This window comes from Chelonia mydas, chromosome 7 (assembly GCF_015237465.2).
Source record: "Chelonia mydas isolate rCheMyd1 chromosome 7, rCheMyd1.pri.v2, whole genome shotgun sequence".
Classification (NCBI taxonomy): domain Eukaryota; kingdom Metazoa; phylum Chordata; order Testudines; family Cheloniidae; genus Chelonia; species Chelonia mydas.
In genome coordinates this window covers 101,793,295-101,805,434 of record NC_057853.1, presented here as the reverse complement: position 1 = coordinate 101,805,434, position 12,140 = coordinate 101,793,295, and the positions used below count along the sequence as shown (strand labels likewise).

At 41.5% G+C, this 12,140-nt stretch overlaps 1 protein-coding gene across 2 annotated transcripts; it reads right to left on the bottom strand.

Annotated features, from left to right (window-relative positions):
* Window positions 1-1,117: 1,117 nt before the first annotated feature.
* Window positions 1,118-10,823, bottom strand: TEX36 (testis expressed 36). 2 transcript variants are annotated; one of them, XM_037905066.1, is made up of 4 exons: window positions 10,687-10,823; window positions 7,918-8,049; window positions 4,257-4,337; window positions 1,118-2,109 (listed from the first exon to the last, which is right to left on the bottom strand). In XM_037905066.1, the coding sequence occupies exons 1-4, from the start codon at window positions 10,735-10,737 to the stop codon at window positions 1,771-1,773; spliced, it is 603 nt and encodes a 200-aa protein (XP_037760994.1). In that variant the 5' UTR covers window positions 10,738-10,823; the 3' UTR covers window positions 1,118-1,770. The 2 variants fall into 2 exon arrangements, with proteins under 2 accessions (XP_037760994.1, XP_043407258.1); XM_043551323.1 differs by having other exon boundaries at window positions 10,724-10,808.
* Between the last annotated feature and the right edge of the window lie 1,317 nt (window positions 10,824-12,140).

The window sequence follows — 12,140 nt, the reverse complement described above, 5'->3', positions numbered from 1 at the left end:
CTTACAATTCTTCCACATGTTGCAATCCATAGGAGGTCCTTGTGCAAAAGGCTTGTAGGATCAGCCTTTAGTTTATTTTGCTGGTGGTGGTGTTTAACCATAAGAAGAGTTCTTTCCAGACCCCATCCACGCTAAGCTCTATAAAAGCCTTCACACAGCTTACCATTCTAAACCTTTCCCTAAATTATTTGCTCCTTGTCCTACTGGCCACTGCTGGAAGACAGGATACTGGTCTAGATGGACCTTTGGTCTGACCCAGTAGGGTCATTCTTATGTACCACTATCAATGTTATATGTATTCACATACACACATTGTGACATCCCTTTCTGTCCTTCTCCTTCTTTGTTATGCTTACACTTATTTTACACCATAATATAGACTTCAGTTGCTTTATTACGTAGTTTCTCTCATGGGCCATATCCACCATAATTAAAACCTGGGCAGAGGTGTATGTGTTGCGGGGAAAGTAAAGAAAGGAATCCCCCTTTCACACCCATGATACAGCACAGCAAAGTTCATCTGCATGTCTGAAACTACCGTGTATAATCCTGACATGGTTCCTGTGTGGGGGTGGGTCCCAAGGATCCAGCTTCATTGTACCCACCGGACTGCCCAGTCCCCATCAGCTCCTGCACATCGTCCCCAGGGCTGTCCCTACCCATACGCAAAGTATGCAGCTGCGTAGGGCACCAGGAAATTTGGGGCATCACATTTCCTGGTGCCCTGCACAGCTGCGTGCTACTCCGGCCTCTGCTCTGCCTCTTCCCCCTAGCCCCCGCCCCAGCCCCGCCCCCACTCCCTTGAGGACTGCTGCAGGGGTCAGGCCTGCACTCACCACGTGGTAAGTGGAGCGCCCCAGCCCCAGCCTGCTCCGCTCCTCTGGCTCCCAGCCCTGCTGCCGGTGAGTGCTGGGGGGAGGTTTCCCCCCCCCAGCACTCCCAAGGCTGGGAGCCAGGGGAGCAGAGCGGAGTGGGCTGGGGCCAGAGGGTGGTTTCCACCCTGCCCCCAGCCCCTCCCTATGGAGGCCTGGGGCCCCACACAGCCCCCTGGTGTGGGGGCTGCAGAGGGCACAAAAATGGCTGGGGACAGCCCTCATTGCCCCCTATGTTACTGGTTCCATTGCTGGAGGAGCTTCTGCAGCAGCAGAGACAGGGACCATGATTTGTGCCCAAAAGGCATAAATCAATTTCAAATTATACTGTACAAGTATATTTACTGTGGCCCATATCCACAAAAGGACTTAGGCACCTAACTCCACTTTAGGCACCTAAGTCCAAAATTTAGGCACCAGAGAACCTCAAAACCCCTGCTTGGCTGCTGCCTAACCCAGTAGGTGCCTAAAATCCCTCAGTGCCTAAATTTTTTCCCCTTGATGCCTACGTTTCTGCCTTACACTCTAGCCATCTGAGTGAATATCTCATGCCTAAGCCCCAGAGGATCCTCAAACCAGGTGAAGATAGGTGGAGGGAAGCCTATCTCGACCAATCTGGTAGGTGAGCTCAGAGCAACATTTAAGTCCCCTTGTGGTTCTGGGCCTGCCTCTCTTCTTCCAATATTGCTATTTTTAAAAATATAACTATACAAAGACAGCTATATTTTACCTCCCAATGTTGTGATTCATTACTTTATTGTGACTTATGTTTCATAGTAAATTTAGTTTCCAGTAAAACTGAAGAATTTTCAAACAGCAAGATAATTGCTAATTTCAATGAACCTGCCAACTGTAAATATATGCAACTTGTTCCGCAGTATCCATTTTACATAGATATTTATTCCATCATGTGTTTGAGGGGTAAGAGTAGTTCAGACCCAGAGAAAGGATATTGATCAGTCTCAGTAGTTACTAAATAAGGAGTTCTGCAATTAACATGGTGGTTTGACATGTGTTTTTCATTCTCAGGAATAGATGTATCAGTGTAGCACCTTTCTAAGTGCTGTTTTGGATATCGTCTACAAAAAGGACGTCTGGTATCTTGATCACCTATGAATGATGTTTGATAAATGGTAAAACCATCATGACTGCTAGGAATGTACTCATGTGCCCATAGACAGAAGTTTTGTGAATTCTGTTGCCTTCTTTCTGGTTCAACCTTCTTTCGTCCTACGTTCTAGGAAAAAGATTGAAGGAAAAACTGATGAAAATGTACATTTCAGGATCACAGTTTCACTGTTAAAGTTTGGAATGTTAGGAAAGAAATCCTCTACTTTGTCATGGAGCAGTTAAAAATTAAAGAAGCACTTACCAAAGTGATTATGAGAACCACTACTGATCTGCTGCAAGCAGTTAGGTTATAAATAATATTCTCAGACCTACCAATATATACCTTTCTGGTAGCATGATTAACTATGCTGGTGCACAGACAAAGGAAAACCAGAAACAGACATCTTGACTTTTGATCTATTTTTATGAATAAAATAATAATTATTTGCATTCCGATAGCACTTTATTCAAAGTGCAGTACTAAATAAATGAATCCTCAGAACAGCCCACTGAGTTAGGTAAATAACATTATTTCTGGCTTACAGATAAACATACAAAGTGTAAAACCAAGTTTTTCAAAAGTGTCCCTTACTTTTGTGTGCCAAACTTGAGACCAGAGAGTCTGATTTTTCTTATGTGATGAGCCCACAACTCCCACTGAACTCCCACTAGAGTTCCTTGTGATCAGCGTCTCTGAAAATTATCAGGCATTGATTATAGCACACTGGGCAAAAGAATTGAAGATTTTCAACATTAATGAATGCTTTTGGAAATCTGGGCCAAAGAGTTGCCGAAGGTCACAACTTCAGTAATTTCAGCAGCAGAGCAGGAATCAGAACACAGGAGTTTGACTCCCTACTCTGAACACTGTCTAGTAGATCATGCTGTCTCTTTTGTTGTCATAGAAACATATCAACATTCCAAAAAGGAAAAAAGATCAAAATTAAAATTATTACACATGCAAACGTAAAAGAAAAAAGAGGAAACTTTAAAAATTCACTCAGAATGGTGGTTCCCTTAAAACAGTGGTTCTCAACCATGGGTACGCAGAGGTCTTCCAGGGAGTACATTAACTCATCTAGATATTTGCTTAGTTTTACAGCAGGCTACATAAAAAGCACTAATGAAGTCAGTAAAAACTACAATTTCATAGAAACAAAATGAGAAAGTAAGCCATTTTGCTGTGACACTTTGTATTGTTATGTCTGATTTTGTAAACAAGTAGCTTTTTAAGTGAGATGAAACTTGGGGTATGCAAGACAAATCAGACCTCTGAAAGGTTAGAACCACTGCCTTAAGATACCTTTAAACACATATCCTATAAGCTTCTCTAGTCTACTAAACTTCCAGGCAGAGCAGCTACATAGGGAGGCCCCTATAACTCTTGCTCACCACAGAGGTAAGCTCCATGTTAGCTCCAAATAAGCGGGGAGAAATGGGGTTGTGCCAGAGGGGCACATGATCTATGCTTGTGCAGATCTAGAGTCTGGAATAGCAAAGCAGCCTTTATTACAGCCCCACAGACTGTAGCAAGGTATGCTATTATCAAAGTAGAGTACGTTAAAACACAATATGGAGCTTTTAGTGCATGGTAGCAGGGTCCACATGGACAGTTAGTGCATAGCAGGCTAGTGCGCTGTAGATTTACACCCTAGCTTGCCATGCACTAACTGTTCGTATAGACATGTCCAGAGAGGCTGTGCTGCAGTCCTGAAGCTTGTTCACAGGTTGTTTCTTACAATCCCTACTTAATTGCCTACAAAAAGACCATTTATACTAACTTTTTGTGAGAAGAGATGAATTTCACCAACACAGCAGTGTGAGAATACTTCCAAAACTCTTGCTTCCAAAACAGAATGCCAGATTTGCATTTGCACACCAAGCAATCACTGTATCCAGATTAAAAATCAGTATAAAACACTTTTGCAAGTGGTTAACTCATAAACCTGTAGACTAAGAGAAAGTGACACAATTTGGGTTGCTATGCTCCACAAGAAGTCAATTATGTATGTATCACTCCAGCCAGATACATGTTATTCTGGGTATCTGTAAATGCCATATTATATTGTTATGAGGATTCAGAAGACATACCCATATGTCATTACACATAAGAAGTTATGTCCCAACAATCTGTGCATGTTATCATTGGTGTTTACTGTGCATTTTCTCTCATCACCTTTTTGAGCATCCATGAATTTTGCAAGAATATTGTGTTTAATCTCTGGCAGGTTGAGAGATATGAACTTGCTGATTTTCTCAGTGCTGGATACTCACAAAATCAAAGTACTCTCCCACATTCTGTAAACAATTCCTGTTGTCATGGGTTGAAAATGGAAAGTGATTTTTTACAGCTTTCTGAAAAAAAGATAAAGAAAAGATAAGTTATAATATACCTTATGCCATCTGTGTGTGCTATAATCTTAGTTCGCACTTTCTGACAGATGCAAAAATTATGTTTTTATTAACAGAGGCATTATCTGTTAAATCTTCTTCCACATGGCTTTATTCCTGCAAAACTGGGTCTCTGTATTTTTCTCCAAAATATCAGAATTTAATATTCACAAGACTTACTGAACATGCACACGATTAATTGCAAACTTCCAAATCAGAGAAACCATATTCTCTATAGAAGCATCAAGATATTACAGAAATGTAAAAACTTTTTTGTGTGGCTCATTAGTGAGCCACAATAAATGAAAGTTGAACTACAAAAGGGAACTCAAAACTGAGTTAATCTGAGATTTATGTGTTGAATGTCATCCAGTAACCAGGCTCTGGGAGCCCATTAAGCACAGAACTAGTCTTTAAACTAACCTCTTGCGCATACTTTTTATCCATTTTGTAAACCACTACAAAAAAAAGACTAAAAAAGCATCTGAAAATGCATGAACAGAATTGTAGGAAAGTAATAAATTTAATAATTTACAAATTAATTGTGCATTATATAAAATTTCAGTCCTATGTGTATAAAATGGTTAAAATATGAAATTCCAAAAACTATTCTGGACTACTAGACTTGTCCTTTTTGCTTCTCCAAGCACCATCTTTCGGTTTTGTGTTGGTAACTTTCTGTTCATTTTTACAACTTCTCTAATGATTTTTACACTTAATACGGAGGCAGGAATATTCCAGTTTATAACTGTAGATCTTCATCTCCAGAGGGCGTATCTAGTTTTACTGTGCTATAATACAAAAGCTATTTGAAATAAATTGTGGTTTGTAACAGAAAATATAAATCAATTATAAAGAAAAATATAATTATGGTCCCAATCTTGAAGAACAGGCAGATGCCAGAGTCTACCTGCATGGAATCAGCTGCAGGATCAGAGCCTAGATTATAACTGAAGATCTCCATTTGGTACACTTTATAGATCTTGGTTTGGTCTTGTGCTGTGTGCCTCATGACCATATAATCTCTTATATAAATTCAACTAGTCTGTAGCCACACATGCTTTTGCTTAATTATAGATCTATAGTACTTTTCAAGGGTCCAATTCTATAGCTACTCCATGCATAGAACTCCTAGTGAAGTCAATGGGATTTTCATAAACAGATCAGCTACACCATGAATATGCCTCTAAGCCCCAATTTTGCAAATAGTTATGCACCAGAGTTGTGTTATGCATGTGAGTACTCCCACTGAGTTCAGTGGGACTACTCACGTTTACTTGCTTACAGGATCAGGGCCCTAGGTAATGTCTCCTGGATGGATAAAATGCACAGAGCTACCACTGAAACACATCAGTGTGGTTAAGACCCAGTCATTTACACCTTTAAAAAGGAATAGTGAGTTTATTTATAGTTTCTATATGGTGTGGGAAAATTGAAAAACAAAAGATACATATATATTGAATAATATCTCTGGGAACCATTTAACAAATTAACTACAGCAAAAAAAAGCTATAGTAAAATAGTTTTAAGATTACAGCAAAGTAAGAACAATGAATAATATAATCTTAGTACGAACTGTATTCCTGCCTCTGAAAAAAGTAATTAACCTCACAGCCAGGAAGTTCCCTCACACAGAGAGATTAGAGACAGTCAGCTCTGGCACACAGTGACCTTCCAACTCCTTTCAAACTGAAACAGTTTTCATCTGCAGGGTTTTTTTAAAAGTCAAAGCAACACAAACTTTCTCAAACTGTGTTTTTATGACTTCACATTCCAGTCTCTTTAATATATCTTTCTACTGACATTGTTCTAATCCATCATAAATGGATGAAAGGGCCATCATTAATTCTTCTGGACAGTGAAAACAGCTACACGAAATAAATGGATGTCACAACAACATATGAAAGATCATATGAGTATGGACCAATGGCCCAGCTATCCTGGTATTGCTTCTCCAACAGTAGCCAATGCCAGATGCTCCAGAGAAAGGTATAAAATCCCCATAATGCACTGTAACCTTATATTCCTCTCCTCATTATTCCCAAACTCCCCTCCTAACTACTCCCTTTTAGTCAAATTCTGCTCTTAATACACTGAGGTCAGTGAAGTTACTCTGGTTTTAAACAAGTATAAATGAAGTAGAATTTGGCCTCTGGTCTCATGTAATATGAAGATGCCACCTCCTCAGGGAGGACAAGAGAAATCATCAAGAAAACTACAGAGTTGTTCGGTGGAGGGGAAGGAATTTTGCCCTACGGAGAGCCAGAGACAAACTGATGACAAACTGCAACAAAGGATGCAGTTGGTTGTCTCTCTCAGATTAAATATGCCAGCTTCCAAAAAAGCATACTGGATAAACCCAAACAGTGGTGTTCAATGAAACCAAGACATTCAACGCTTTAGGAAAGTGGGCTAAGTTCCATACTTTCTGAGGGACAGGGATCTGAGTATAAGACAGCCTGCCTTCTAGAACTGGAGCCCAGTGTGCTATGTATGCTGCAGATTCTGAAACTTTACACTAAGTAGAACATTAGTCTAGTTGAGGAGTAAAGTTATCCAAAACTGGCACTATGTGAGCTAGTTATGGCTTTCTTTTGCTTTACTATGACATCATGTTAAAATGATAACATTCACCAGATATCAAGAGCAATCTATAAATAATTAATATGAACACAACTACCATTAATTCTGCCTTTATGGACTCAGAAATCAGGACATTCTAAAAATTAAGATTGTTGACACAAAGTAAGTGTGGCCCCAAAGCACATTCTATATATTTTATGGTATGTACTAAGAGTTGCCCTTACAAAAAGCATACAACAGAAAATACTCTACATGAGCAATGTCGCACAATTAATGTTGTGGGTACAACTTTAACTTTGAAATTTCCTGCGTTTGGAGTGCACAATATTGCAACCCTTGTGTTGCAAAACACTATTTTTTTGCATTCAGGTTCCATGGGTCTTTTAAAAGGAGGGAAAAAAAGCAAGGGTCTGCATGCATGGATCCAATTGTAGGATCAGTGTGCATGCATGAAACTGTCACCTTTAAATGTTCATAACTTTAAAAACATTGCACTGATTATTTTGAAACTTGGTTTGATTTCTTACTCTCAGTGAAGTATTTAAAAAAAATAAGTGCTGGCTTTAAGTGTTTCAGTTAGCAAAACAAGCTTCCTCAAGGGAATACATATTTCCCACACAATTCAAAATTGCTTACCAAATTTCAATCAAACCTTCATACATACATATTTTATCCACATTTGTTGGACTGAGACCAATTATAGTACATTTCAGCACATAAAGAATTTGTTTCAGAAAGTTATCAGCACTAACAAAAATAGCGATAATTTGAACAACAGTATATCTTGGGATAAATTTTTCATTACCACAGATGACAAACAACTTATTCCGTTAAGCATGAAGACTGAAAGCCATTACACTTTTTATGTTAGTTCTTATTCAGATAATTTAGTAAGCATTTACTCAATAACATCCTGCAGCAAGGAGTTCCATAAGTCAATTATATATCCACAATAACTAACCTGCTCCCGAATTTTGTATACTAGTGGCAATCTCTTCTCAATATACCGAACCTCTTCTGGATTTTGTACCTGTTTTAGCATATAGTCTGTGATCGATTCGGGTTGACTATGGAATAATCCAAGGTGCGGGAACTAGAAAATATAAATGTTTTGATCCAGAAAACAAACACATCAGCATCAGAGAAGCAGTTATTTTTATTATTTTTATTTTCATTTATTTTTATTATTTGTATTAAGTAGCACTTGGGGCCCCAGTCAGGATCGGGATCCCACTGTGCTACCACCATACAAAACACAGAAGAGAGCACAATCCCTGCCTTGAGGCGCTTCTGATGTAGATACATAAAATAGATGAAGGAAGGAGAAAGGGATGTAACATACAAAGAGCATATTTAGAATGATGGGTTGCAAACATCATGTTAGTTCTGCAGGGGTTTTTCTGAAAGTCGATTATATAGTGGTAGTTAATGTTGCAGGAGCATCCTTTACACAGCCACAGCTGCAAGGTTGTTATATTTACTATTACTGCTGCTCTTGCTGCTATATGGAAAGATACTGGACATGATGGCACTAAGCACCTTGCAGGAGATACTAGCACATTATAGGTTCAGGATCTTAGAACCTGCACGAGGAAGCAAAGCACTCGTGGACAGTGTGTGTACATACATTCACAGTGCTGAGGAGCCTAGACCTCAGCAACAGTGAGATCAAGCTGCTGCTCCTCTTGTGTAACCTATAACTGAGGCAAGTATAAGGTAGAATTCTCCTGGAGGAGAAACAGAAAATTACCTATAAGTAAAAAGAAAGATGAGGATTCAAGGCAGCTTAGAAACATGGAAAAAATCTGTTGAAAATGTGCTCTGAACGTAGAGATTTTTTGTGAAAGTCTAAGAAAGTTGCAAAGGAAAAATGGATCTAGGTTCATAAAGTGATGTTTAGTATGTCTTTACAGATTGATTTCTAAACCCATATGGAACAGCACACCAGAAGGTGATGAGATTGTGATATTAAAAGTTATTCAATCAATTTCAATAACTGTAAAATTCATCTCACTTCTTTCTATGTTGCTGTCCTATTCATGAAAATGTTGCAAAAAGTTTCCAATGGGAAAGGGGAAGCACTTTTAAAAAATGTTTCATGTGGATTTAACATCAACAGCTCCAGCATGTAACTTGATAATACCCTTGTCACCACAAACTAATTACAAATAGAAATTAATAATAATCATAGAATATCAGGGTTGGAAGGGACCTCAGGAAGACATCTAGTCCAACCCCCTGCTCAAAGCAGGACCGATCCCCAATTTTTGGCCCAGATCCCTAAATGGCCCCCTCACAAATTGAACTCACAATCCTGGGTTTAGCAGGCCAATGCTCAAACCACTGAGCTATCCTTCCTTTCCAAATCACTTCACTTTGGGGCAACTTTTTGAAAATGTAAACTAATTAATCCACATGCTGTGATGTAAGGAAATAATCATGATTATCTCCATTCAGAGAAGTGGAAAGAGAGATTAAAGGTGATCTATAAAGAAAACACTGGTGTTGTGTTTCTTTCTATTTCTTTATCACCTATAAAAAAGATCTGAGCACACCAGAAATATCAGTAATGTCAAGACTTCCCAGACTCTTCCTTTTTTGGTTGAAAAATTTGTTTGACTCCGAAATGTATACTGTTAGCTGTCTTGGTCCTTAGTAGGAGTAGAGGAATTGAATCCTCCAATATCTTTTTCATTGAAAAGTTTCAGTTAAACAAGTATTAACAAAAACAAAGTGATGAAGTGAGCTGTAGCTCACGAACGCTTACGCTCAAATAAATTGGTTAGTCTCTACGGTGCTACAAGTACTCCTTTTCTTTTAACAAAAACAAAGTTAGGGATAGGGCACAATTTTAGTCAAACTAACTCAAGTAACTAGGTTTCATTTTCTTGGTATTGGTAATGTCAAAATCTCAGACCACAGAGTAGGTTTGGTTGAAAATTTCTCAACAAAACTGTTTTTTAAATGGAAAAAAGGGTTTTTGATAAAATAAAACATTTTGCATGAAGTGTTTCCTTTCCAAAGAAGATTTTGTTTTATCATTCAAATATTTTGGCCAAAACCTTTTGGTTAGTGAGTTTTCTGCTGAAAACTGGAAAATTCCAGGGGATCTGTCAATGAAAACGAAAGGCTTGTTTTTGTTTGCTTCCATCAAAAACTGTCACGGGGTGGACAGGACGGGACATAGTCGGTCCAGTTTTAACAGATGCCTGCCAGGGTAGACAAGGCCTGGATGGATTTCTATAAAGGACAAAGACAAAAGCAGCCTCACGGGCCTTCTTCCCCTGTCCCAGGGAGAACGCAGGCTCACGGCCACGCTTCCTCTTTGCGGGGCCCGGTTAAGAAACGTGCCCAGGGCCGCCGAGCTGCTCAGGGGCAGGGAAGCCGGTGGGGCTCAGGGCCGTGAGCCAGCCGGACGCTGGCCCGCGCTCTTTAAAGCCAGCACGAGGGCTGACCGGGGCCAAACCCTCCCGCCCGCTGATGGGGCGCTTTGCCAGCCCCGGGGCTGCTGCGAGCCTGCAGCAACCGGGGCGGTTGCTCGCCCGCTTCCCAGCGATGAGCTGCCCCCGCAGGGACCAGCGCGTGCCGCTGCTCGTGCCACGGCACCGGGCTGGGCTCTGCGCCCGCTCCCCACGGGCGGTTATTCCTGCCCGGAGCGGAGGGGGCTGGTTCGGGTCCTGCTTGGCCGGGGACAGACGCCGGGTCGCCCCCGCCCCCGCCGGTCTCTCACCCAAGCGCCGTCCCGCGCAGTGCTGGGATTGGCCAACCTGCCTTTGGGCATCGCTGGGCCCGGGCTGCCGCCGCTCCCTGCCGTGCCGCGCCGCCAGCCTGCGGCCTCAGCCGCCGGACAGTGGTTGCCATAGACACCGGCCCGCCCCGCGACCCCTGGAACTCCGGGGGCCGCAGTTCCTCCGCCAGCGGAACGCCCCCCGCGGGCTGAGCGAGACCCCCCCGGTTACAGGCTGGGGAGGCCCTGCTACGGGGGGAGGAAAACGCCCTGGATTAGGGGGACCCAACGCCTTAAAAGGGACGGAGGAGATCCCCAGCGGGTGAGAGAGGTTCCCATTTAAGGGGATTGAGGAAGCCCTGCATCAGGGGATGGGGGCGACTCTCACTTATAGACCATAAGTGACAGCCTCCCCCATAATCGTAAGTTATGGTTGGGGAGACCTCAGGGAGGAGGTGGAGATCCTTGTGGGTGCAGGAGACCCCCCGCCCTCATTCTGGCACAGGGAGAGAGACCCCTTTTATGGTTGGTGAGACCTTGCTATTCATCACGTGTAGGACCCCTTATTCTGAGGGGGGGTACCTGTGGGGGTGAAGACTCCATCTTCTGGGGGTAGGAGAGACCCCCCCCCCCCCATTGTGTGGATGCCTTCCCCAAAGTGAAGGATCAGGGAGAATGGTGGGGCTTATCCCCCATACAAGGGGGTTCTTCTGCTTCAGCTACAGATACATTTGTTCTAAACTCCTCTCCTTTGGGAAAGGAAAGGCGCTATACCTTATTTAAAGGAAGCTATTTTTAAAATTCAGGAATCAGCTAAGAAAACATCAGTGGGGTCATTTTCCTTTGTCCTTCTATGTATTTTGTGATATGAGTCTGTGCCACACTTTAAGTGGTTCAGGCTGTACACCAAGAAGCTTTGTGTAACATCAACCAAGTTATATTATGAATCTCCTGCATGTTCATTTATGTAAATCAAGCTGTCATGGGGTTCTGATATTTCAATGAGGTCCAGATCAACACACAAGTGAAGACAAAACCATTTTTTCCTGTGTTCCAACGCAGCTGGACAAAAATGAGATAAAAAAACAAAATCTTGGACAGTCTCTTGAAAAAGGCAATAGAGACTCTGAAACATGTTTAATTTGTTTAGAACCAATAAAGTATTTTAAAACAAGCATTTCAATAACATTTTACAATCTGGATGATAATATCTGTAGAAAAAAGAAAGAATTCTAACCATAAAAACAAGGACACTTGAAAGCAGTATGGCTGTCACAATGTTAGGATACCATGTTAGTCATCCTGTGGAACTCCTTGCCTGAGGAGGTTGTGAGGGCTAGGACTATAACAGAGTTTAAAAGAGAACTGGATAAATTCATGGAAGTTAAGTCTATTAATGGCTATTAGCCCGGATGGGTAAGGAATGGTGTCCCTAGCCTCTATTTGTCAGAGGATGG

What these genes read in the sequence shown, in the direction of transcription:
- TEX36 (XM_037905066.1), bottom strand. Translation starts at nt 10,737, where the DNA reads ATGCCCAAAGGCAGGTTGGCCAATCCCAGCACTGCGCGGGACGGCGCT. An exon ending in CTGCGCGGGACGGCGCTTGG is followed by an intron (nt 8,050 to 10,686) that starts GTGAGAGACCGG and finishes TATATTTTCTAG; the next exon opens with TTCCCGCACCTTGGATTATT. An exon ending in TGGGAGAGTACTTTGATTTT is followed by an intron (nt 2,110 to 4,256) that starts GTGAGTATCCAG and finishes TCTTTTTCCTAG; the next exon opens with AACGTAGGACGAAAGAAGGT.